At 40.7% G+C, this 27,325-nt stretch overlaps 2 protein-coding genes across 2 annotated transcripts in view; both read left to right on the top strand.

Moving 5' to 3' along the window:
* Nucleotides 1-27,325, top strand: part of LOC142197741 (cytochrome P450 3A9-like) — a 198,093-nt gene that overhangs the window by 133,110 nt on the left and 37,658 nt on the right.
* LOC142198500 (protein ripply2.2-like) lies at nt 20,534-25,430 on the top strand. The gene is made up of 4 exons (XM_075269533.1): nt 20,534-20,694; nt 22,604-22,670; nt 23,128-23,198; nt 25,259-25,430. Exons 1-4 carry the CDS (start codon nt 20,534-20,536, stop codon nt 25,428-25,430), a joined length of 471 nt encoding a protein of 156 aa, XP_075125634.1.

Below are 27,325 nucleotides of genomic sequence, written 5' to 3'. Positions count from 1 at the left end.
AGGTTCCTTCCCATATTGGTTTGGGGGAATCCTTTCCCACATTTTTCCTGTGTGCTGCTTGTGTTGTTAGTCAGCGCACACCCTTGTCAGTCCCTGTCAGTAGCAGCTTCACTTGTTCGTTAGGGGTGACCCCTTTAGTCTCCAGTCCCTAGAGTTCTTATAGGGCATTCCTTCTCCCACTTCCCTCTAGGCCTACGGTATCAGTGAGAGAGGAGCTGTCGGGGTCAGGCTTAGCCTGAGAACAGCCGACCCACACCCGTGAGGCAGGGACCGGGATAGCTAGTGGGAGTAGTGCAGGGCGAGATTTCCTACTGCTATTCCTTAGCCCCGTTGCAGCTACCTGGACTGACATAACACGTTTGGCCAACACTGTATACACTAAGAAAGCTGATATAAAAAGTGACAGTTTCATCCTTTTTTATTGTTTTTTTCCCCACTGTTATCTGCATGTAGCTTGAAAGGGCTTATTCACATGACTATGAATAACAGCCATATGATGGACTTTTTCTAACACGGCCGCTTTAAAATCCATGAGTGTCTATGGGTCTATTCACATGGCTCTGTCCATCAAAATGGACAAAAGATAGAGCATGACAGTTTTTTTGACAGCTGTGAAAAACGGAATGGCAAAAAAACGTGTGATTAGACCTATGGACAGTCATGGTTTTAAAAAAGGGAGTATGAATAAAAGGATTAAAGGGTTTGTGCCATTATGGACACTTATCCCGTATCCACAAGAATACTGTCCGCTCACTGGGGGACCAATCTCCGGCAGCACCCACAGCCCCATAGAAGTGAATTTAGCTCTGGTCATGCAAGTCCTTAGGGGGACTTTTGTTCTCCTATCCTCTTGATCACTAGGGGACCTGGTCTGTATGTTCTTATATTGAATTCTCTATGGTTTGCAATTGTTACATCTGTAATTCACTGAAAAATATTGACGTGCTTGTACTTCAGCAGCTTCTTTCTAACCAATCATCCTGTCTTATTTCTATTCACACCTCCTGGGAGTGATTGACATCTCCCTTGTGACATTAGGGAGTGAGTGGACTATGGAAGAAGATGTCAATCATACCCAGTAGGCGAGCTTAGCAAGGGAACAGTGTGACTAGGTTGAAGCTGCTCCCTACCGTGACTACTTAGGTTAATTTGTATATGACTTTTGATGCTTTCAGACATTTAGAACTTCACTTTGCTGCACCAAAAAGATTACAGAGGAGCATCAATGGAAAGGGAATTACTTGATGGGCCCAGTTTACAGTGGAAAAACACCTCACAGGTTCCCATTAATTATTTATTCATAGTCTAATACACAGTAAGAAAAACTGCTGCTAAAGTGATAGAGCCCCCTGACGTAGTGGGCCCCTGCGCTGCTGCATAGGTTACTCCAAAGGTATATCTGCCTCTGCTTAGGTCACAGTTTGCTGACAGGCCAATCTTCAATGCAGAAAGCAGCAGACCAGACAAACACCATGTACCAACAATGTATACAAGTATACCACCTACATTACACTTATGGGAGGAAGGGGAGGGGTCATTTGCACTATTTTTTTTATTGATCTTTTTTGGCATGTATTTTTTATTCCTCAATATTCCATGTGCCTAATTTATTAAAAAAGATACAATTGCATCAAAAATTTGGTGCACATTTCACCTAAAGGAATTTATGATCCCAATGCTGTCAGATCTGTCAGGTTTTTTATACTACTAATGTACGCTTGGGCTTTTTTTGCAGCTTTTTGAAAAAGGTCATGTTATAAATGTAGTGTAGAATGTTACTAAAGATAAACCATGCACACTTTTCCTGACAGAAAAAGTAAAGTGACATGCTTGCTGTACAAGCCTTCAAAATAGATGCAAATGCATGATAAATATTGTGCATAGAGCATAAGGCTTTAACAAAGAGCAGAATTCGGAGAAAATAAGTGCAAGGGGCTTGATAAATGCTCCCCATGGTATCGCAATGTAGTGTCCCATAGAAACAGCAATAGCAAGATTTCCTAGAAATTCTGTATAAACTCATCTTGCTTGCTGACAAACCACAAGAAAAAGCTTGGGTTAACATATTGGTAAACAGTGCAATAAAAAATAAGTAACAATAATGAGCAAATATGTTGAAACTGTTGCCCAGTTTTCTGAAATATTTGCCCTCAGGCAGGGTTTGCAGTGCTTTTGAATCCTCTGTCCCTCCAAGACTGTGTTCACATTGCCATTTCTGTAGTTATGCTTCAGTAGAAGCAAGGGATAATACCAGATATGTCAGATCCCAAAAATTACAGTTAAAATTGCAGTAACAGCACTTGACAGAATTTTTTGACTACAATGGGGCTTGTTGGGTTTTCATTAGGTAGCCTGGCATTTTACTATACAAAAGATCACATACAAGATCACATGTTGCTCTGTTTTGTCCAGTATTTTTTATGGATTCTGTGACAAAAAACGTCTGCCTCAAATGCAGATGTGAAGACAGCCTTACACTAAATTATATGTTTCCCCATGCATATAAGAACAACATATGTGCCCTCTACTGGACATATATATGTGTGCTGTGACACAATCCTCAATGTAGCTTTCACAGATTTCAGTACAATGTAGGGTAAATGAATGTGGGCTCTGGGCAATGCTCTAATTAAGCGAACAATTCATTGATTATTTAATTTTTGGATCCTGCTCTTCATAATGCATCATGTTTGGAATTGTTGGGGGATAAACTAACGAGAACAGAGTTCATATTGACAATTGTTAAAATTTTCAATGCCTGTCAACATCTAATTCCCACTGGTTGTTTCTACTTATTTAAAGGGATTCTCTCATTAGAATCCCTTTTTTCAGTACTACCATGTTGGCCTCAAGAAAGGCTGTTCTTCTCCTACCTTTAGAATTCTTCTCCGCGCCATGCAAATGAGTCTCCAGACATCACAGGGGGCATCCCCTGTGCTGGCTGACGACTCTCCAATGAATACTTGTTCTTCTACAGCCGCACACCTCCTCCTGCTTCTTTTTCGGGTGAGATTGCGTTCACTTGTGTAGCACCCACAAAAATGGCCGATAAGACATGCGCAGTCGGCTCTGTGGAATATCACCAGATTGGCAGAACGGAGAAGAATTTTAAAGGTAGGGGAAGAATAACTTTTCTTAAGGCTATTCGGACGTCTAAGTACTGAAAAAGGGATTCTAATGATAAAATCCCTTTAAGGCATTTTATGACTATGTAACTCATGTGCATTGATATGTATTGTATAGTTCTTAAGACAAGTGCCACTGGATAGGTTGTAAATAACTGTGTCAGGACTTTTTTTTTCTGCTGATTTTTGGCGGTTTCTGCAGCACAGATTTGAACCTAGCCTAAGTAGGATCAGAAGAAAAAAAAAATATGATTTAAAAATTAAAAAATCAGATATGGGACATGCTTTTAAACAGGCAGGTTGGTCAGTAGTTCATATCTCCTGTGGTTCTAATTGGAGGGGAAGCAAAGGATGCAGGTGCACACAAGACCAGGAGTATAAGGGGCCCATATCGCTTGTAGACCAGTACTATAAGTGATACATTAGAGATGGAGGACCTGGGATTGATTTTGTATTGGGGCCCAAGGGCTACATGTACATTGAGCTCTGTGGCATAAATAATGATAAATCTGGAAGAATTTCTTTCTACACTGCAGCAATTCCAATGCAAAAAAATTAAATAGTGTAAATACCTGAAATGTACAGTCTTCTTCGCTACACAAGATGGTGCATTTTCATGCATGAAGATGTTTTCAGTATGGAAGGCAGTTCTTATTTTTGCACTATAAAATAAAGTCGTCAAAAAGAAATGCTATATACTTAGCAAAAGCCATTTTCACACCTTAAGAGAGGACTTTTCTTTCTGCTAGTTTCAATATAAAACTGGCAGTTTATGGGGTCACCACGTTTCCACAAGTAACTGCTTTTTAACCAGAGTAACCTGTCTGCTATGAATCAGGCACAAATCCATTCATGATGATGCTTAAGTTTGTGTGGAAAATCTAATATTTTCATACCTTGTCGAAGGCATTGCCTTATTTGACACTTTTCAGCAGCAGAGAGATCCCTTTTCTTTACAATATGGCTTGAAACCTGTGGCCTGCTTAACCCCTTAAGAACGCAGGGTAGTTTGTACATTAAAGGGGTTGTCTGAGGTAACCACTTTTTTAATATAAAGTCAGGGCAGGCGAAAATAAAAACAAAAATCCCATATTCACCTGCCTCTGGTGTGTAAAATTAGACTAGACAGTCTGAGACTTGGACCCCAAGTAGCATAAACACTTCATTTTTGGCGCAACATTTTACATTAACTACAAAGTGGATGAGTTTCTGGCTAATCCCATCTACACATTGCAGAAAATAATCTGCAGTGGAAATGATGCTATTTGAAAAACACTCACACTTTGGCCCAGGTTTTACATTTTCTACAAATTGGAAGGGATTCTGGCTAATCCCATTCACACATCGCAAAAAAAAACTGCTGTGGAAAAAAACACGATACGTTTTTGACCTGGTCTTTTCCCTAGCGTTTTTTTTTTGCAGACATTCGTTGCGTGGGGCCTTAGCCGCAAAAAGATTTGATCATCTCTATACACGTCAACTTTATTAATAGAAAAAATAATCCTATTAATATTATAAATGTGAAAGTTTGTGAGTTTGGATGTTTGTGTGTTTGGATGTTTAGATGTTTGTTCCTCAATCACGCAAAACCCGCTCGACCGATTTGGCTGAAAGTCTCCACAAACATAGTTAATACACCCGATTGCGCAATAGGCTACTTTTCGTCACAATAGCACACATACGTTTGTGCCAGGACCCTCACAAAACCCAAACTCACACCACCATCTCTGCAATCTCACACACTTTGGACCATAGCAAGCCACAAAATTCCTATTGCCCTCTTCAGCCTAGCCCCTAACCCCACACAATCTCATATACATATACTTTACCACTTTGCCCCTCACCTTAACGATACTCCAGGAGGCTCTCTTTAACGCTCCGAAGCAGCCATGTTTGCCGACCCCCACCGCTCTGACAATCCGCGACACCACCCACCCATGTCAATACCCCTAGGAGGTCTAATAAATGCAAAAAAAAAGTTTAAAAAAAAATATAAAAAGAAATAAAAAGGATTAAAAATTCAAATCACCTCCCTTTCCCTAGAACACATATAAAAGTAGTTAAAAACTGTGAAACACATACATGTTAGGTATCCCCGCGTCCGAAATCGCCCACTCTACAAAGCTATACAAATATTTTTCCTGTTCGGTAAACGCCGTAGCGGGAAAAATGGTCAAAAGTGCCAAACCGCCGTTTTTTCACTGTTTTGATTCTGATAAAAATTTGAATAAAAAGTGATCAAAGCAATAACATTTCCCGAAAATGGTAGAACTAAAAAGTACACCCGACCTCGCAAAAAAAGACGCCCTATACATCCCTGTACACGGACGTATAAAAAAGTTACGGCTGTCAGAATATGACGACTTTTCAAAAAAAAAAAATTTTTAACACAGTTTTGGATTTTTTTAAGGGGTCAAAATGTAAATAAAACCATATAAATTTGGTATCCCTGGAATCGTACCGAAACACAGAATACAGGGGACAGGTAATTTTGGTTGCACAGTGAACGCTGTAAAACCAAAGCCCGTAAGAAAGTTGCAGAAATGCATTTTTTCGTCAAAACCACCCCATTCAGAATTTTTTCCCTGCTTCCCAGTACATTATATAGAATAAATAATGGTGGCATCATGAAGAAAAATTTGTCCCAGGAAAAATTAAGACCTCATATGGCTCTGGGAGCGGAGAAATAAAAAAGTTATGGGGTTTAGAAGGAAGGGAGTCAAAAACGAAAATCAAAAAATGCCATCGGCGGGAAAGGGTTAACTTCAAATACTTCTGTCCCAAAGTCACTATGTAAAGTTTCTCACAACACCGTATAGCAGCTCAAATACAAATTAACTTCAACACAAAAGTCTCACGTATTCTCAGAATTATAGCAAAAACAAGATACAAACTTACATTTCATATCCCATACCTTATACACAGTACGAAAACCTTACCCACGCCTGTATATACCCACTGCTACAATCACCGCAGACGAAGTCGCGGGTACCAGCTAGTTTTATGTAAAATATTGTCAATTGTAATTTTAGTTTACATCCTCTAGAAGGCACTGTTGTACTATCTCTGTACTGTCATTCCTATTAGGTGAACTAACAAAGTTCATCCTGTATTTTATACAGAATTGTAGCTTGCTTATTGAGCATTGAGAAGAAATAGTAATATGGCATTAAGACAATATGTTTTGTTTGTGCCTATGTGATTAGTTTGTATTCACAGAAAAATTATAATTTTCCATTTAAAAAGCTATCAATACCCAGAATACCTGCATCCCTAACCTTCTCAGCAGTAATCCTGTAACTAAACTGGTTCACCGCATATATGTGAATATAAAATAATGTTTACTATACCATTATTACTAAATAACATAAAATGTACTGTATATAGGTCATTCATTTCATAAATCACTACATAAACTAAAATATTGAAACATCAGGTTTCCTCTGTAGAGCAAAACATGCTATACCTATCAATACTAATGGAATAATCCTATATGTCTACATATAAAATGTATTACATCAAAATGACGAGTTCTGCAACTTTCTGATATACTTATATAGCCATTCCTCACCATTTTCTAGATTTATACTTGCTAACATTCTTATTTACATTTGTTTGCAACATAGACAATTTGAAATTGCTTTAGGGCTAGTTCACATGGAGCAAGAAGATTTTAACACGGAGTCTACCTGAAAATCTGCTGCTCCCATTGACTTCAATGGGAGCAGCTTGCTTCTTTTTTCTGCTAGCTGGTACTGGAAAAAAAGAAGTGAGCTGCCCTATCTTACCGCGGATTCTGTGGTTGAACCAGCCACGGCATCCACGGCGCAAGGCCCTGGCGCATTCATTTGGGCCTAATCCATCACGGAATGCCCCAACGGAATACGTACATGCGGAACCCCGTGTGAACTTACAGATATCATCTTTGGCTGGAAAAGTGGATGTTAATCTAACTAATCTCATCCAAATATTGCTGGAAAATACGTGTAGAGGACATGCTGCAATTTCCAAAACTGTTGCAGTTTGCAGTAATTTGACATATCTGACATCTGGGTGCATTATTTATAATTTTTGTTAATATGTGAACTATACTTTGGTTAAAATTGTTTAGTTTTAATTTTCTGCACAGATCAGGACAAGTCTAAAAAATCTCATCATGTGTTTTGGAAAGTATTAAATTGAGTGGAGTTTCTGAAGTGTGTTCCAGTTCACATACCCTGGGAATGTGGAATGCTATTATGAAGAAGTGTCTAATTCTGCACCCTTCCTAGTTTGTAAGTCTCCAGTCTCCCTCCCATTTGGTGGTGATAGACAGGTTATGCACGGTCACACTGTCACCAAAGGTGGAGACCAATAAATGCCAGTGATATTTACCGTCTCTGTACAATTTAAGGTAATTTTATGATTAATATATTCTTACACATGGATGAGATCCAGAGGGCTAAACCAGGGCTCCTTAAAAACCACAGTAATTCCTGGGTATCAGCAGTAGTCAAAGTCCATGCAAAAAATTAAAACATCTCCCAATGTGTGCATGGGATTAACCACAATCCCATTCACTTTGCTGGTACTGTAAAATGTAGTAATTTTTGCTGCTGCGTTTTCGCAAAGCGGGGCTTTAGCCTTAGAGTAAGTTTACACATCCAATTGGTAACATCCAGTTGTCAATGTAGCAAAATATTTTCAAGAGAAATAACAGAAGAATATCAACATAAAGAATTCTAGGATGAGGTATCCCACTCCCCACTGCTGTTATTTGTAGTGAATTATAAGTATTTACTAAAACAGATGTATGGAGATCTGTCAGGTGAACTATGAAGAGAAACTGGCACCAAGATTATATAATTCTGTGGTAAACCATGATCTTTGACCTTTCTTAGACTCCATTCAGATCACGTTTTTTACATCTGTTTAGCTGATCCATTTAGTAGATGGAAAATATGGACACGAATAGATGCAAATAGATGTCCTTCTGTTTTGAAAGAGAATATTTTTAAAAGAAAAAAATGGATTTGTTTCTGTCAGTTTTTCATGGAAGGACATAAAAACATAGTATACCATGCTTTTGTGTCCGTCCAAAAATTTGGACTGAAATGGATCTGTTCATTGTTTTTTTAACATTGATTTCTGGGTAAAAAGATGGCCATCTGTTTGTGTCCATTTTTTGGCATCCATTAAATGGATCTGCTACACAGAAGTACAAAATGTGATCTCAATGGAATCTTACGCTACAATCACACTAGCAGCATCTGGCTGTTGTTTTCTGTCACAAAACCAGAACAACAGACAGGCAAACTGCTAAAATATCGGTTACCTACAGAGCCCAACTGACTCCATTTATTAAAATGGGGTCCATGACATATTGCTTTTAAGCTGAAAGCAATGGACAAAAAAGCCGTGCATGCAGGACTGATTTATCTGCTGATTTCAGACAGACAGCGGATCTATGGATACTCTGATGCAAATGATAACATAGCTTTTGAACAGTTGCAGACAACTGTACTGCAACTGGAATGCTGTAATTTAAAGAGGACCTTTCATGGTCCGGGGCACATGCAGTTCTATATACTGCTGGAAAGCCGACAGTGCGCTGAATTCAGCACAATGTCAGCTTTCCTGATCTGTGCCCCGGGTAAAGAGCTATCGGTGCCGGTACCGTAGCTCTTCACAGTCAGAAGGTCAATTCTGACAGTCTGTCAGGAACGTCCTTCTCCACAGAAGCGTCTATCACGCTGTACAGTGTGTGCGGGAAGCACTGTGAGAGGTGGGGGCGTTCCTCCCCGCTCACACTGTACAGCGCAATAGGCGCTGCTTTGAAGAAGGACGTACCTGACTGACTGAGAGAGAGGGGCACCGAGCCGACCAATGTGTAGAAATGATGGGTGAAAGGTAGGTAAGCAGAAAATTGGCCGCTCACCTGGAAGAGTTGTGTGTGACACAACAACTCTATGACGTATAATATTGGAAGCAACAGGGACACGGGCAGCCGCTGGAAGAAACGCCTGCAAGACGTCAAAGCAATGAAGCGAAAGAGGGACCGTCCTCCTTGTGGAAGATGAAAGGAAAACCGCGCTCACCCAGGTACAGTGTTGTTTACTTCAAGCACTAACCCTCAACTTGGGAAGGTTGATCATATGCACTTGAGAAAGAGCAGTATGCTCAAAACGCGTTGTGCAAAATAAAGTCTTTTCACTGTACCTGGGCGAGCGCGGTTTTCCTTTCATCTTCCACAAGGAGGACGGTCCCTCTTTCGCTTCAGTACCTGACTGACTGTCAGGAACACCCTTCTGGCTGTAAAGAGCTACGGTACCAGGACCGATAGCGCTTTACCCGGGGCACAGATCGGGAAAGCCGACAGTGCGCTGAATTCAACGCACTGTCGGCTTTCCAGCAGTATATAGAACTGCCTGTGCCCCAAACCATGAAAGGTCTTCTTTAAAAGCACAGGCAGCACAAGGCAGACATGGGGATGACACCATGTGCTGCCTGTGCACGGGTGGCGCTTCCGTGACTCCTTTCATTAAATGAAGCATGGACCGCAAAATAGGACAGGAATAGTACCTATCCAATCTGATTCGGCCTGAACTATCGAAAAGAATGGGTCAGTGTGCAATTCGTGAAATACATGCATAGCATACTGGTCCACAGCACAGTCATCTGCAAGGGGCCTTTACTGAATGACTGACTGACTTGTTAGGACCTGTGATCACTCCACAATATTCAATAGTTCTACACCTTACAACCTTGTGCTGTGCTAGCTCCTTTAGGAATTTTTTTCCTCAAAAGTATACTAGACTAGCATCTGCCCATGACTTCATCTGCGTGTTGTTGTTGGCGATGATTCGCTTATATTTAGCCAATTGTTGTTGTCGATGATCATTCTGCTCCCACATCTCGGCTCTGCTACATCACTGCATATGCGCAGCATGCCCAGTTGTATGTACACCTCTGCATATGGAGAGCCTACTGAGCTTTGCTACAGTGCTGCATAAGCTCTGCTACATCTGTCTATTTGGATTACAGAGGTGTTCTTATGTCAGTGTCTGAGCAGCCTCTGTGTTAGAAATGGCTGAACAGATGTGGCAGAAATTTGCCACAGTGTGATCCGCCTGCTCCCACGTCTCGGCCCTGCTACATCGCTGCATATGTGCAGGATACCCAGCTGTATGTACATCTTTGCATATAGAGAGCCTACTTAGCTGTGCTACAGCACTGCCTAAGCTCTGCTACATCTGGCAATCTTGATTACAGGGGTTTGGTTATGTGAGTGAGTGAGCTGCTTCTGTGTTAGAAACGGCTGAATGGATGTTGCTGAAATTTGCCACAGTTCTACCCACTCCCCCATCAGAGGCTGAACAGCACATTCCCCGTCGTACTCACAGAAATTTGACACCCAATATACTCCTCTTGCCCACACACAGCCTGCATGTTCTGTACTCTCCTGATCTTCCATGAGACTCCACTTTCTGCAGCTTTCACGCTGTCCAGTATCCTCCTATGTAGCCCCACCCACAAAATAATGTGTACCTCTGCCCACTCAATAGCGTGATCCTATCAGAGAACGGCTCAAGGACCTGTGATGATGTCACGGGTCCTTGAGTGTACTGTGAAACTAAATTCTTTCATAGCAGTCCTGAAGTTACATAATTTACTGGGATAAAAAGTAGCCTATGTTTTAATTGGTGTTCCAATCTATGTATGTGGCAAATTTCAGCCAAATCCGTTCAGCCGTTTTTGCGCGATTGAGGAACAAATATCCAAACATTCAAACACACAAACTTTCACATGGATTTCTGGCTAATAAAATCTATGGGCTTGTTATATTTTCTGGATGTACATTTTGAACATGATCTACCACTTGTCACTGACCTCCTATCTTGTACATGCTGGAACTTATGCTTGGCATTATAGATGTAGAATCTGGGGACCAGCTGAGGACTTGGATTGCATTAAACATAAGAGACAATATGATATAAAAGTGATCAGAGATGTATGTGACAAATCTGACTGAACACCACGTTTACACATACTGGTGATATTATTTGCCATCCATGAGATTTTAATGATTCACATAGTCTCTGCACCCAGTGTAGCTTACAATATACAATCTATGTACCTTGAAATAATTCATTTTTATTTATACAGCACCAACATATTCTGTAGTACTTAAATTATAGGGTTCATATATAGACAAAATAAAACATAGAGAAATAAATTAATTCAATTCACAAACTAGGAGTGTGGGCAAGAGCTTTCTTGCAAGAGCTTACAATCTATTAACCCCTTCCCGCCGATGGCATTTTTTGATTTTCGTTTTTGACTCCCCCCCCCCTTCCAAACCCCATATTTTTTATTTTTTTTTTCCGCTCTCAGAGCCATATGAAGTCTTAATTTGCGGGACAAATATTTCTTCATGATGCTACCATTAATTATTCTGTATAATGTACTGGGAAGCTGGAAAAAAAATTCAGAATGGGGAGGATTTGAAGAAAAAGTGCATTTGTGCGATTTTCTTACGGGATTCGTTTTTACGTCGTTCACTGTGCAGCCACAATGACATGTCACCTATATTCTATGTTTTGGTACGATTCCGGGGATACCAAATTTATATGGTTTTATTTACATTTTAACCCCTTAACAAAAATCCATAACTGTGCCAATTCTTTTTTTTTTCTAAAAGTCGCCATATTCTGACAGCCGTCACTTTTTTATACTTCTGTGTACGGGGATGTATAGGGCCTCTTTTTTTGTGAGACCAGGTGTACTTTTTAGTTATACCATTTTGGGGAATTGGTATTGCTTTGATCATTTTTTATTCAAATTTTTATCAGAGGCAAAAAAGTGAAAAAATGGCAGTTTAGCACTTTTGACTTTTTTTTTTTGCTACGGCGTTTACCTATAGGAAAAATATTTTTATAGATTTGTAGACCGGGAGTTTTCAGACACAGGGATATCTAACGTGTATGTGTTTCACAGTATTTAACTACTGTTATATGTGTTCTAGGGAAAGGGGGGTGAGTTGAATTTTTAATACTTTTAAATTTTTTTAATTTTTTTTTTTTTTTCTTTGCATTTATTAGACCTACTAGGAGTCTTGAACCCCAGGGGGCCTGATCACTAATGCAGTGCATTACAATGCTAATGAATTGCAATACATTGCTAAAAATCGTCATTTCTTTTGCAGGCTGCTCTATGCAAAAATTCACTGCAGACAGGCCGGAGAGGCTGTCATGCCAAGGTGATGTCGACCCTGGATCTTGCTCCAGGTGCCGGCGATCACCGGCAAAATGGCAGCGCCCAAGTACCGCCGGGAAAAATGGCTTTGACCAAGGCGCCGGAGGGGTTAATGCCCACAATCAGTGTGAGCACCGCATTAGTGCATGGTGTCTGCTGTATGATACAGCAGACACCAGGCGGCTATGGCGGCCACCCGACTCCCGGGCGCTGCCATAGTTAAACACCCGGCATCCGCTGTACTAGTACAGAGGATTTTGGGAAAGGGTTAAATATCCTGTAGGCTAAAGCCCCACATTGCAAAAATGCTGCTTTTCTTAAAAAAGAAAAGCTGCGTTTTACAGTTCCAGGACAGTGAATGAGATTTAAGTTAATCTCATTCACACTTTGTGAGGAGGATGGGGGGAATGTGAAAAGCAACTTTTTAAAAAACGCAGCATGTCAATTTTACTTGTGAAATCACCATCGTTTTCCCAATAAGTTTAATAAGAACCAACACTGAGGAAAATGCAACATAAACACAATGTAATGAAGAATGCTGCTGGAAAAAATGCAACGTTTTCGATGCATTTTTTTTTTCACTGTATCTTTTACGCTGGGTTCACACCAGCGTCTGATTTCCGTTTTCAGGTTTCCGCCTTCTGCCGACAGAAGTCGGAAACCTGACAGACCGTGTCCGGCCGTGAGTGCCGGTGAGCGATTTGTGCTCTCGGCGGCGAAACCAGTTTTTTTTAACCGGACACAAAGTCCTGCATGTCTGACTTCGTGTCCGGTTAAAAAAAAACGTTTCGCAGCAGAGAGCACAAAACGCTCACCGGCGCTCATGGCCGGACACTTTTCAAACCCATTCAAATGAATGGCTTTGAAAAATGACTGCAGGTTTCCGTCTTCTGTCCAGTTTCGGGCAGGAAACGAAAACCTGCATAATGGAGTCCTGGGTGCAGATGTGAACAAGCCCTTTTGCTATGTGAGCCCCTAGCCTACATTCACATGATCATGGTGCAACATGGCCATGAAAAATGTCAATTTTACAGTTTACTGAACCTAAAAAAATAATATAGTTTTATAGGTTATAATTAGAGATGAGCGAACACTGTTCGGATCAGCCGATCCGAACAGCATGCTCCCATAGAAATGAATGGAAGCACCTGTGATGCCGACCGGCCACCGGCAAAGTCAGCGTCACAGGTGCTTCCATTCATTTCTATGGGAGCGTGCTGTTCGGATCGGCTGATCCGAACAGTGTTCGCTCATCTCTAGTTATAATGTTAAAAAATGTAATATAACAGGGGCAGCACAGTGGCTCATTGGATAGCACTGCAGCCTTGCAGGGTTCAGGGTTCAAATCCTGCCAAGGACAACATCGGCAAGGAGTTTGTATGTTCTCCCCATGTTGCTGTGGGTTTCTTCCCAAAGAGGAAAAATAAATGTAATGAAGCGGCTTCCTCACACAAAGTAGCTTTCTTGCAGGAATTTTCTCTGAATTTGTTTCAGCATTATGAGCATGGGTTTTCTGCAAACCATAGGCCAAATCCCCAAAAACACTGCGGAAAAGACCATGGTGGAAACACATCATGTTTTTATCTGCATTGTTTTTCACAGAAACTCTGCAGAGTTCTCCTCAGCAGACTTTCCATTTCAATTATACCTATATGGAAACCGCCAGTGATTATATAGGTATAATTGATATGCTACAATTTCCAAAAAGCAATGGTTTTGGAAATCACAGCATTTTTGCTGCGTATATTTTTCTGCAATGTGTGGATGGGGTTTGCTAGAATACCATCCATTTTGCAGAAACTGTAAATTGCTGCATTTTTTGAAACAGCGTTTCCACCACATGGGGTTTCCGCCTTAGGCTAGGGCCCCACGGGACAATACGCAGCACTTTGTGGTTCTTCCCGCAACGCTTTGAACAGAAAGTTCACAGAGTTTTCCTCCACGGACTTTCTGTTACCATTATATCTATGGGAAAGCCGCTGGCGTTTCCATAGGTACACAGTCCAGTCATATTAATGTGACCACCTGTCAAAATCCAGAATAACCACCTTTTGCAGAGCGGACCGCTGTGAGACGTGCAAGAAGAGAGGGGATGTTGTGATGATGTTCACTGGGATGTTAAGCCATGCCAACTCCAGTGCCATGGCCAGCTGCGCTAGGTTATGCGATTGAGCATCCATGGTGTGAACAACCCGATCGAGGTGGTCCCACAGATTCTCGATTGGGTTCATGTCCAGGGAATTCTCTGGCCAAGAGAGTACGGTAAACTCATCCTGGTGCTCCTCAAACCACGTACATACACTGCGAGCTTTATGACACGTCGCATTGTCCTGCTGGCAGATGCCATCATCCTGAGGAAAAACATTTCACATGTAGGGGTGAACATGGTCCGCAAGGATAGATGCATACTTGTGTTGATCCATCATGCCTTCCACAATGATGAGGGCACCCAGATGGCTGATGACACGTGCCTTCTGCGATTGGTTATTTAACGTTGACCTCAAAAGTAGGTGGTGGTCACATTAATATGACTGGACTGTGTATAATTGACATGCTGCGATTTCCAAAATTGCGCTGGTTTTGGAAATCGCAGCGTGTCCATGCTGCGATTCTAAATACAAAGTGGGTGTGGGATTCGCCGTGATAACACCACGATTTTTCCTGTGGTGTTTATGGCCTGTGGGGCCACGGCCTTAGATTAAATTTGTATCAAATAGTCACAGAGATTTCTGCAACAAATCTGTGTGAATATACTTTTACTTGCATTTGGAAATCTGCCAGCTTTTTTTCTCTTATGACAAATGTATAAAATTGATGTCAATTCATCATTCTGCTTGAAACCCTCCTGTAGTTCAATGCAGCTAAACTGTTATTTTTTTATCAATTTATATGATAATTGTATATTATTTTGTGAAATGCAGACACTGTTAGCTTTTAGCCTGTGTACATAGCAGATAATGTTTGCCTTTTAATTACTACCTCATGACTAAATTGTACAGAGTAGACAGGAGAAAACAAAGAGAGGGGTACTTAGCACCTTCCGGCCAGCTATAAAATGGGCTTGCTCTATTATCAATGCCCTGTAATAGGAGGAGATTCTCAACATAACAAACAAGGATCTGGCTTAAAGTTCATGTAAATGGCTTATAATGATTATGCAAAGTAAGGAGAGGTGTTATACATTTACAGTATAGAATAGACAGGTTGGTAATGGATACTGGGTTAATGTCTCTGTATCAGTATCACAGTAATCTATCTGGCTGCATCAGACAGGTTTATTTTATCAGCTGTGTAGAATACATAAGCCAAAGGAAGCCAGTGGGTAGATCTCAAATTATGGTTTATCATATAATGCCCTAGTAGTAAATCCCTATTGATCACAGTACCATAGGGGTTAAGTCACTGGAATCATAACATTTTCAATCTGTATTACACACAGGAGTTCAATTTATGTGCCTGCGGCAAGAGAGCGTCATAATATTACAGTGCTGGGCATACTCATATGCACTCAGTGTGATATAATACTATGGCACAGAAAGGACTGGGTTAATATACCTCTGATGGTGATTCAAATGCCCTATTCTTAGCTCTCTGTTTTACCTTTATGTCATTGGGGGAGAGGTCAGCCATTAGATGGTAAGTCAAATGGGGAGAGGCCTGCCACTAGATGGTCAGCCAAACCCTTGAAAATTGTAGGGTTTGGCCTCTATACATCTAACATGTGTGGCCAGTTTAAGACCAATCTCGATGGAGAGAAGAGCAATGAAGAGACTGAAGGATAAGGTGAGGGAATCCTAGAGGTCAAACCAACAATCAATCACAAAGAGATGGCACCCTAGTTATGTGCTAGCACCATTGGGCAGAAAGGATCTTTAATGACATAAGTAGTTTATAATTGTGATGGATCCATAGAGAAGGGATCTCTATATTTTTTCACTTAATAATTAAGTAGTTATCCTGTTCCAGTGTAATAATTTTGGAACTCCTATGGAAGTGAATGGAGCATGCTGGGAATTGTAGTTTCACAGTTTCAATTCTTTTTTTTTTATTAGATACAGTGTCTAATAATAGGAAGTCCAGCCGCTGGGACTCACTCAGTAGTGCCACCACAGGTAAATGGAAAGCAGATTCTTGAGAATAATGTTCAAGAATCAGTGACGAAAGCATTACACCTGATACTTGAGTAAAGAGGATCTTTCTTGAGTTGGGGCACATGCGGTTTTATATACTGCTGGAAAGCAGACAGTGCTATGGACGAGTACTAACAAGAGGGGAGAGAGGCGTTCCTCCCCGATCTCACAGTACAGCGCTATAGGCGCTGCTTTGAAGAATTAAGTTCCTGACTGACCGTCAGGAACACCCTTCTGACGGTGAAGAGCTAGGGTATCGGCACTGATAGCTCTTCACCAGGGGCACAGAACGGAGCGCTGAATTCATTGCACTGTTGGCTTTCCAGCGGTATACAGAACTGCATATGCCCTAACTCATGAAAGGTCCTCTTTAAATAATTCCCAACGATTTCCACACTGTGCGGTGCTTTCATCACTAAACCATCTACATTAAAAATGTCGTTAGCACTAAACATACAAAGATGAAAAGTTAATTGGTCTGTTTTTCCTTATATCCATCTTTGTATGTTGTATGTTTACTGAAATAAGGGAAGAGGAATAACTTGCTGGCAATGATGATTTCAGTTGGAAAAAATGATGAGAGAAGAATGGAGCTGGCAGTTTAGGGTTCTCTCTCAGTGACTGTGTACAATGTGAACATGGTCCAAAAGATATGCCAGAAAACTTCTGTGATACCTATAATATATTCCTCACAAAAGGTAAATGAAATAGTTTAAAATTCTTTCACATACAGTCCTATGAAAAAGTTTGGGCACCCCTATTAATCTTAATCATTTTTTGTTCTAAATATTTTGGTGTTTGCAACAACCATTTCAGTTTGATATATCTAATAACTGATGGACACAGTAATATTTCAGGATTGAAATGAGGTTTATTGTACTAACAGAAAATGTGCAATATGCATTAAACCAAAATTTGACCGGTGCAAAAGTATGGGCACCCTTATCATTGTATTGATTTGAATTCCCCTAACTACTTTTTACTGACTTACTGAAGCACAAAATTGGTTTTGTAACCTCAGTGAGCTTTGAACTTCATAGCCAGATGTATCCAATCATAAGAAAAGGTATTTAAGGTGGCCAATTGCAAGTTGATCTCCTATTTGAAGCTCCTCTGAAGAGTGGCATCATGGGCTACTCAAAACAACTCTCAAATGATCTGAAAACAAAGATTGTTCAACATAGTTGTTCAGGGGAAGGATACAAAAAGTTGTCTCAGAGATTTAACCTGTCAGTTTCCACTGTGAGGAACATAGTAAGGAAATGGAAGACCACAGGGACAGTTCTTGTTAAGCCCAGAAGTGGCAGGCCAAGAAAAATATCAGAAAGGCAGAGAAGAAGAATGGTGAGAACAGTCAAGGACAATCCACAGACCACCTCCAAAGAGCTGCAGCATCATCTTGCTGCAGATGGTGTCATTGTGCATCGGTCAACTATACAGCGCACTTTGCACAAATAGAAGCTGTATGGGAGAGTGATGAGAAAGAAGCCGTTTCTGCACGTACGCCACAAATAGAGTTGCCTGAGGTATGAAAAAGCACATTTGGACAAGACAGCTTCATTTTGGAAACAAAAATTGAGTTGTTTGGTTATAAAAAAAGGCGTTATGCATGGCGTCCAAAAAGAAACAGCATTCCAAGAAAAACACATGCTACCCACTGTAAAATTTGGTGGAGGTTCCATCATGCTTTGGGGCTGTGTGGCCAATGCCGGCATCGGGAATCTTGTTAAAGTTGAGAGTCGCATGGATTCCACTCAGTATCAGCAGATTCTTGAGAATAATGTTCAAGAATCAGTGACGAAGTTGAAGTTACGCCGGGGATGGATATTTCAGCAAGACAATGATCCAAAACACCGCTCCAAATCCTCAGGCATTCATGCAGAGGAACAATTACAATGTTCTGGAATGGCCATCCCAGTCCCCAGACCTGAATATCATTGAACATCTGTGGGATGATTTGAAGCGGGCTGTCCATGCTCGGCAACCATCAAACTTAACTGAACTTGAATTGTTTTGTAAAGAGGAATGGTCCAAAATACCTTCATCCAGGATCCAGGAACTGATTAAAAGCTACAGGAAGCGACTAGAGGCGGTTATCTTTGCAAAAGGAGGATGTACTAAATATTAATGTCACTTTTCTGTTGAGGTGCCCATACTTTTGCACCGGTCAAATTTTGGTTTAATGCATATTGCGCATTTTCTGTTAGTACAATAAACCTCATTTCAATCCTGAAATATTACTGTGTCCATCAGTTATTAGATATATCAAACTGAAATGGCTGTTGCAAATACCAAAATATTTAGAACTAAAAATGATTAAGATTAATAGGGGTGCCCAAACTTTTTCATAGGACTGTACATGTCAGGCGCTGTTCACATTCTGCCTTCATACTGGGAGAATATTGTGGGGAAATGACAAGCTCTGCCATATTCCACAGTACTGTATACTATCCAGTGTGTAGGTCAGGCCTCCTCTGTGAAAAACAAAGAAAAACCCCTCTCAGTATGCATATTGGTTTGGGCTGTTGGGAGCAATTCCCACAGGTCTGGTGAGTGACTGGTCGTGTGCACTGACCTCACTCCCATCCCTGGAGGATTAACCCGACCTGACAAATCTCTCCCTCCGCCATTTGTGGCCACATTCCTCTCCTCAGTCACAGATAACCTCCCTCTTATCGAGGAGAGGTGACAAAGGGAGAGACACGAGCCCTTCACCTCATACATGACCCGCTCAGCCCAGCACATTAAGTATCCTGTCCCAGACATTCAGTGACCCTGTTACCCGCCATACTGACAGCATGGACTGTAGACATAGTGCGCTCACCTCCACTACCTGCCCGGTGCAGCCCTGTGTGGACGGCTGCTTGTCTCATAGATTAGGGCAGTCCTCCTCTGGTATCACTCAAAGTGCCTCTTATTTATGATGGCATGGCTCCATGTTTATATACAACATAGAGGTTATCAGAGAGGGCAGCACAGAGTGCCCCCTGCCCCCTGTATACCCTACCACAATAGAAGGTGAGCGAGGTACACAAGGATGGACAGGAGATAGATACATGGGTTATAGAATAGCATATCTCTCTCTTTATTGCAAACTTTTTGGCTGTCTTTTACATTTTTTACATGAGTTGACAGAGATGATAGATAAATGGAGGAGATAACTCGGATGATAGGAGGTAGATCTGATAGTAAATATGTACAGGGAATAGAAAGGATAGGACATATGGATGGAAGATAGATGATAGATCATATAGTAGATATATAGATGGCATAGATCTGATAGTATATATGTAGCGAAATTAGATCTGCCAGTAAATACGGATAGGGGATAGATAGGATAGTACAGTAGATGTGGATAGGGGACAGATCGGATAGTAGATATTTACAGGCTATAGATGAGATAGTATATATGGCTAGGGGACAGATCGGATAGTAGATATTTACAGGCTATAGATAGAATAGTAGATGTGGATAGGGAATAGATTGGATAGCAACTATAGATAGAAATAGATGGGATAGTAAATATGAATAAAGTGCTAGATCGGATAGAGGATATAGACTGGGGATATAGTTGATTTATATAGGAAATATGTGGGGTAGTAGTTTGGATAGAGGATAGCTCTTCTAGCAGATATGAATTGGAGATAGATGTGGCAGTGGATTGGTTTGGGTCCTTACAACAGGCATACTGTATCACTATAATATAATGGATCCAGACCCTGAGTGCTTGCTCAGTCACCTGTCAGGGCTATATACACAGAGGTCACTGGGTGCACAAGTGATAAATGTGCTGTGGATCTCATCATAGCCCCCTGTCCTGCCCGTGGACCTGTGGAGGTGTCATTCACACGTCCTTGTCACTTCTCTCCCCTCACCATCTGGACTCTTGCACGAGCCTAAACAAGTGAGGATGGCCTTCTGCCTGCTCTGGCCAGCACTGGCCACTTCTTCATTGCTTAGGTGAATAATGGGCAGGGCCAGGCCAGCCCTTAAATACTGATGGAGGAGGCAGCAGACTTGAGAACAGTGTGAGGTGCTTGCACTATGCAGATGGCACAAACCTTGGTAAAGCAGAACTCTGGGAATGAAGACTGCAGGTTATCCTCACTTAATATGGACTGCCTAAGCTGCAAATATATCAGAAGACCTTACCTAACTGGATGTATTCGGGTCAGGAGAGGAGTAGACAAGAGGACAGAGCACAGGTAATTCCCATACAAAGTCATGATCTCAATGTGAACTGTGTGGCGCTACTGAGAGGGTACAGCATTACTTACTACCCTATTACTAGTGGGCAGATATAACCCATCCAACTATCTATAAATCTTCTGATTATCTATCTTATTTATATTTGCTAAGCAGCTTAATACAATCAGTTGTTCTGTTGTCAGCCATTATTGGTGAATTATTAGCACCTGCACAGCCGCAGATCTGTCATATCCAGTGGTAGCAAGCTGTTAGCATGTTGGAGGCTATGGATATGGATATATATGGAGTCCCTTGCCTGACCTTTACCCACTTATCAAGGGACTGTGATGTATAGTCTTATAACAATGATATTCCTTTAATCCGGTATACAGTAATTCAGAAATTCTAGCATATTTTATAACCATTTTGGTCTGTCAATCTGTTTTTTTTATAACTAAATTTACTATACTTTTCTATGACTGTCCAGTAATTCAAAATATCTGATAAACCAGTATCCATTGGGCCACATTAGGCTCCATTCACACTGAGTAATGCTGGCGTTTTTTTGTGCTTATTTTGGCACATAGCGCCGCGTTTGTGCCGCGTTATTTTGCGGTTGCGTTGTACGGTGCAAACGCGGTGCAAATGCGGTGTTTACGTGGCGCTATGTGCCAAAATAAGCACAAAAAACGCCAGCGTTACTCAATGTGAATGGAGCCTAATGCTGAAAAGCATTTTATTCTACATTAATTATATTGTTAATTGCTATAATCTTGATCTCATAATTATTTCAAAAGTGTAATTTGTAATAATAATGGGACAGTGACCACAATGTTGTAAAGCGCTGCGGAATATGAAGGCGCTATATAATTAAGCATAATAAATAAATAAAAATATAATAATAATAATTAATAACAGCAATAACTTACATATTATCTTAGATTCTTTTGACTACTGTAGAACTGCCCAAAATGATATATAAAAGTCATGTGACAAATGTAAACAATATGATAAAAAGGAATATTGTGTGATCAGTGAAGGTATGACTACTGGACCTACACTGATCACAAGCACAGAAATTCCTGAGTCCTTGGTTTGAGCCATGATCGAGCATGCCTGCAGCCAGTTCATTCCTTTCCATAGCACTGCTGATGACAAGCTAAGTACAGTACTCATCTTTGCCAATCACAGAGAAATGAACAGAGCTACAACACATGCTTACCTTCTGCAACCTTCAAATGTGGGGTCATGTAATTTTTTTTTTTTTATCGGTGTGCCAGCAGTCAGAATCCCACTGATCAGGCATTTTTTACCTATTCTTATATATGGATAGGTAATGGGTAGAAAGTCTATTCCACACTTACCTTTAGTATGTAGATTGCCTCAGTGGTGTCTGAATAAGTCCGTTTTTATTCATATGCTAATGAGCCTCCAGCCAGCTCAGGAAGTTCCCAGCAGCCTCCTCTCTCCTATTATCTTCTTTGTGTGTGAAGCAAACAGGAAGCTGAGTCATCATCAGCAGCAGTCTCCCATAGAGAACAATAGCAGAGGTGTGCACGATCTATCATGCACCAGTCTAATTAGCATATGAATAAAAACAGACTTATTCAGAAACCACTGAGGCAATCTACATACAAAAGGTAGGTGTGAAATAGACTTTCTAAAGGCTATGCAAAGGTGTGATTAGTTAAAAATGACTTTTCCTAGTGATAGAGCCCCTTTAAACTTATGGAAAGTTTGCTACAGTCATACCTTTAGAGAGGTATGCAAAAGTTTCTAGCATGTAGTGCAGGGCCTTTACTTCTGGTAGTTCTCCTTAGTTTTATAGACAAAATAGTGTATATGGAGAAGTTGCATGACTATCATAGACTGTCTATAAAACAAAAACTTGATACGATGTATAATTTATCCACTTGTAAATTGCAGACCCGACATTTTATTTTGGAGACCGTGGAGTCAAAGTAGTTCCAGAAAATTACTGTCACATAGCTTGGTAAGTAAAACAGCCTTCAAATGAGACATATCCTACTTCTGCGATAGGCCTTTTCTATTCTTTAAACTAGACAGGAAAATTGGATATTCTTATCAGGGGTCAACCATACAGTATACTGAACTATCTCATGAAATCCCAACTAATGTCTATGTTCTCCTAGGTGTGTAATGTGTATGCCTTTTGGATCTCGGTCTGGAGCTGGTGATAAATGAAGCTGTGGCGACATGTTGTCAGCCACATAGTCACAGTGGCAATCACTATTCTCACTAACCTTTATATTCTGCTGCTTTATTGAGTTATATTTCACATGAATCAATATAGGATTTGTTTGCAGACTCCATATACAATATAGCACATAGTTAGGACTTTCTGACACTATCCTGAGAAGTGCATGAAGGGTACTCTGATGTAGAAAACAGCTTGTACTGATGATAACATGTTCTCTTCTCCATTCTAGCCATTTGCCAAAGGCCTGTGTGAAAATCGTCAAGCTGGACAGAAGCCTGTAGACTACAACCACCCTGTGAGGTAAAACGTGTTACTGAGGTTAGGTTAATTTACTGATGCTGAGTAGTTAGAAGAAAACAGATGTTGAGATCAGGCCTGCTTTATATGTGCACAGTGGCTGGCTGGAAGACACATTCATTTTTATCTTCGTTGTAGAAGTTTTATATATTTATGCTTTGAAATTTCCCCACTGTGGGACTATTAAAGGATTATCTTTGTGATATATAGATATCAGTACATGTATGTAATGAATTATATCTTTGCATTGACACACGTGTCTCTAGTTATATACAGTCACATAATATACCTTCTGCAGAGTTATCAATTTACATACTTTTACTTGAAGACTATTAGAATCAAAAATTGCCTTTGAAAGCTTGTTTCTTTACTCCCATAGACTAGAATAGATACTTACTGTAGATGCATCGGGCAACTTACTCTAGTATTAGGAAATGGTGCAAAGAACCCTCATGATTAGAGATGAACGAACACTGTTCGATCGAATAAATATTTGATCGAATAACAGGCCGTTCAAGGCATTCGATTCCAATCGAATACCACGAGGCAAACGCACTAAAAATTTGTATCCCCTCCCACCTCCCCTGGCGCTTTTTTTGCACCAATAGCTGCGCAGGGGAGGTGGGACAGGAACTACGACAACGGAGGCATAGAAAAAAAATCAGAAAAAGTAATTGTCTGGCTAAATCAGGTGACCTCCAAGTTATACAAATGGTGGATTTAACATTCAGTTAATTTGAGACTGTGAACTATGTGACTGTGAGACAGGGATAGATGTACAAGCAGGGTTAGCAAGGGATTACCTTTATTTAGGGGGGAATGTTACTCACCCAGCTCTTTGGGGCTGTATCTGGTCGGGATCCCTGTCAGCTTGCAAGCTGACTTTTTCCCATAGGAATGCATTGACCAGCGTTGATTGGCCAAATGTCATACAGAGTACAGCAGCAGAGTTCAGCGCACACTCAGCTCTGCTACATCTCTGATGCAGCAGAGCTGAGTGTGTAGCAGGGTTCAGCGCATCTGTGATGCAGCAGAGCTGAGTGTGCAGCAGGGTTCAGCGGTTCTCTGGTCTAGCAGTGGTTCTCCGGTGTAGCAGTGCTGGCCGTGCGCTCAGCTTGGCTGCATCTCTGGAGTAGCCAAGCTGAGTGCACGGCCAGCTCTGCTTCATCTCCGGTGTAGCCGTGCTGGCCGTGCACTAAGCTCGGCTGCATCTCTGGAGTAGCCGAGCTGAGCGCACGGCCAGCACTGCTACATCTCGGCATAGGAATACATTGACCAGCGTTGATTAGCCGAATGCCATACAGAGTACAGCATTCGGCCAATCGACGCTGGTTTTGTCGGAGGAGGCGGAGTCTATGATCGGTCCACAGCAGTCTCCATTCTGGTCCGATCTTAGACTTCGCCTCCTCACAGACGAGCCTCTGGCAGAACCAGCGTTGATTGGCCGAATGCTGTACTCTGTATGGCATTCGGCCAGTCAACGCTGGTCAATGCGTTCCTATGGGAAAAAGTCAGCTCGCGCATATCGCAAGCTGGCAAGGAACCCGACGTAATACAGTGACTTGGGCATGTTAGATGCCCCCAGACATGCTTCCCCTGCTGTCCCAGTTGCATTCCAGGGTGTTGGCATAATTTCCTGGGGTGTCATAGTGGACTTGGTGACCCTCCTGAGTCGAAGAGTGGGATCCCCTGAAACGAGCATTTTTCCCCATAGAATATAATGGGGTTCGATATTAGTTTGAATAGTCAAATATTGAGGGGCTATTCGAACCGAATATCGAATATTTTACTGTTTGCTCATCTCTACTCATGATCAGTAAGGGGCCCAACAGTTGGGCCTGTCTTGTCAAACATAGTTATAATATATTGATGGGACACCCATTCCTTAATTCTTAAACGTGTAAACTCTATGGTAGAGTTATAGCTGGTCTTGTTTAGGTAATAATTGTGTGTCTGTGTATATGTTTTTTGCTGACAGCATGATATCTACAAAATGTTATATTGGATCTGCTTTTTTCAGCTCTGTAGTAACATGATTATTTATATTTTTTCTTGTGTTGTAGATTATTTTGGCCCAGATCAAAGCCACTAGATCTCATGTATTTGCAAGCAGATGACTTATTACGAAATTTTCCAGTTCAGGCAACTTTATCTTTCTATGACTCGGAATCAGACACAGACAATGATGAAGAAAACTGTGAAGAGGAGCATGATTCTGGATTTGAATCTGAATGATAACTTTATTCATATGGTTCATATGTACTGTATCTTAAAGGGGTTGCCCGGTATAGAAAATTCATTATTATACACCCTAATAGAGAATCCTGAGTTAATAGAGGGTATCCTTTGTTCTGGAATTATCATCAGTTGGCCGGAGTGGGGTGCAGTTATAAGGATCATCTCTCTTACCAAAGGATTGTTTTATCTTGTATTACACAGGTAACCTTGTAATGGTTGTCAAGTCGTAATGGTGTAATGCTTATTTTCTCCTGTGATGGCACAGCAGGGAAATTGAACATTTTCTGGCTGGTTTTAAAACCTTTGACTGCTGAGGGTTCAAGGAATGGGTCATTTTATAACCAGATTGATGTCAAGGGACCCTTCTTACAAGGAAAGACAGGCCAAGTGAAAAACCTCTTTTAGGCTGTGGCCCCACATTACGGAAACACAGCTTTTTTTGTTGCGGTTTTTTAAGACAAAGCCGGGAGTGGATTGAGCGAAAGGTAGAAGCATAAGAGCTTTATATAAATTTCCCATTCCTTTTGTAGCCATTCTTGGGTTTGGCTCAAAAATCCACAATAAAATCTAGCAGAAAAAAAACTGCGTTTCCTCAATGTGGGGCCTTAGCCTAAGTCTAACTTCACATCCGTTACTATCTCCACTGAAAATCAGTGGAGAAAAAATTCCTGTACAGAGGATCTTATCCTCTGCCGGTTTCATTTGAAAAATGAAGGACACCTGTTGGACCCCATTATAGTAAATGGGATTCGCCAGGTTCTGTGCGTAACTGCTGTTTTAGCAGTCCATCTCTTTGATGGACCCCAACAATTAGGAGATGATGCTAATATAAACCTAGTGTAAGTCATACTTATTCTAAGTGGAGATAGACATTTTCAGACTGACCTGCATTTTCAGACTACCATCTAAGAGACTATATTATTTACAATGTTACAATCATACCATAATGTAACAGGAAATAATCAGATTGGATATTGGCTTAGCTGGTAACAAATCTACACAAATATTACATGTTCTAAATTGCTCAAAATAATCTCTTTATTTCTAATAGGTGATAACACTGTTTAATTTCCAGATAGACTGTAGCTGAATAGATAGATGTGATACAGTGAGAACTAAAAATTTGTATAGACCATAGTAGGGAAATGTGTGTACATGACAATGATGACGACTGCTTAGTGGAGATGATGATGTAAAGAATCAAGGAAAGCAATAAATGAATTGAGGCCATTTACAATTTAGACAATGGAGCAGTAAAGTATAAATTGTGTTGCCATTTTCAGACAGGCATATTCAGTTGATGAAATATGGGCCATATGTCGGGTGTCACCAATGGACTACTGTGCTATTCTATAAAACATAGGACAGTCATCTGCTGAGGCAGTGGCTCAAAGCATCTTAGATGACTATGATGTTGTGAGACCAGGTCCCCGAACAGTGTTCAGTCCAGCCCATACAGTTGATGCTTGGTCCCATATTTCACGGAGACTGAATTCGCCTGTCTGAATCTGCACTTACACATAATTATATTTTTTTTATTCACATTATACAGTTTTCTACATGCAGGGTTACAATAGCTCATTTTACTCTGGTAAAAGTGCTAATTCATAACAGCTTTACAAACTATTCTAATTTTATAAAGTATTTACCGGACCATCCTGCAACATTGTTCAGCTGTCTTTCCCCTTCCTGAATTTTTATTTTCTAAATATGAATTTAGCATTTAATGTAAAATTATATTATATAGAAATATACATGTATATATATATATATATTTATTTGTATCACATTTCCATAACTTTATTCATATTAACAATAAAATATAAAACAAACATCTTATTTTGTTTTACTTTCTATTAATTATCATAAATCATTATTAATAATTATATATT

Source organism: Leptodactylus fuscus, chromosome 3 (assembly GCF_031893055.1).
Source record: "Leptodactylus fuscus isolate aLepFus1 chromosome 3, aLepFus1.hap2, whole genome shotgun sequence".
NCBI lineage: Eukaryota > Metazoa > Chordata > Amphibia > Anura > Leptodactylidae > Leptodactylus > Leptodactylus fuscus.
The sequence above is the reverse complement of the archived record's forward strand: the minus strand, read 5'-3'. Positions and strand labels throughout refer to the sequence as shown.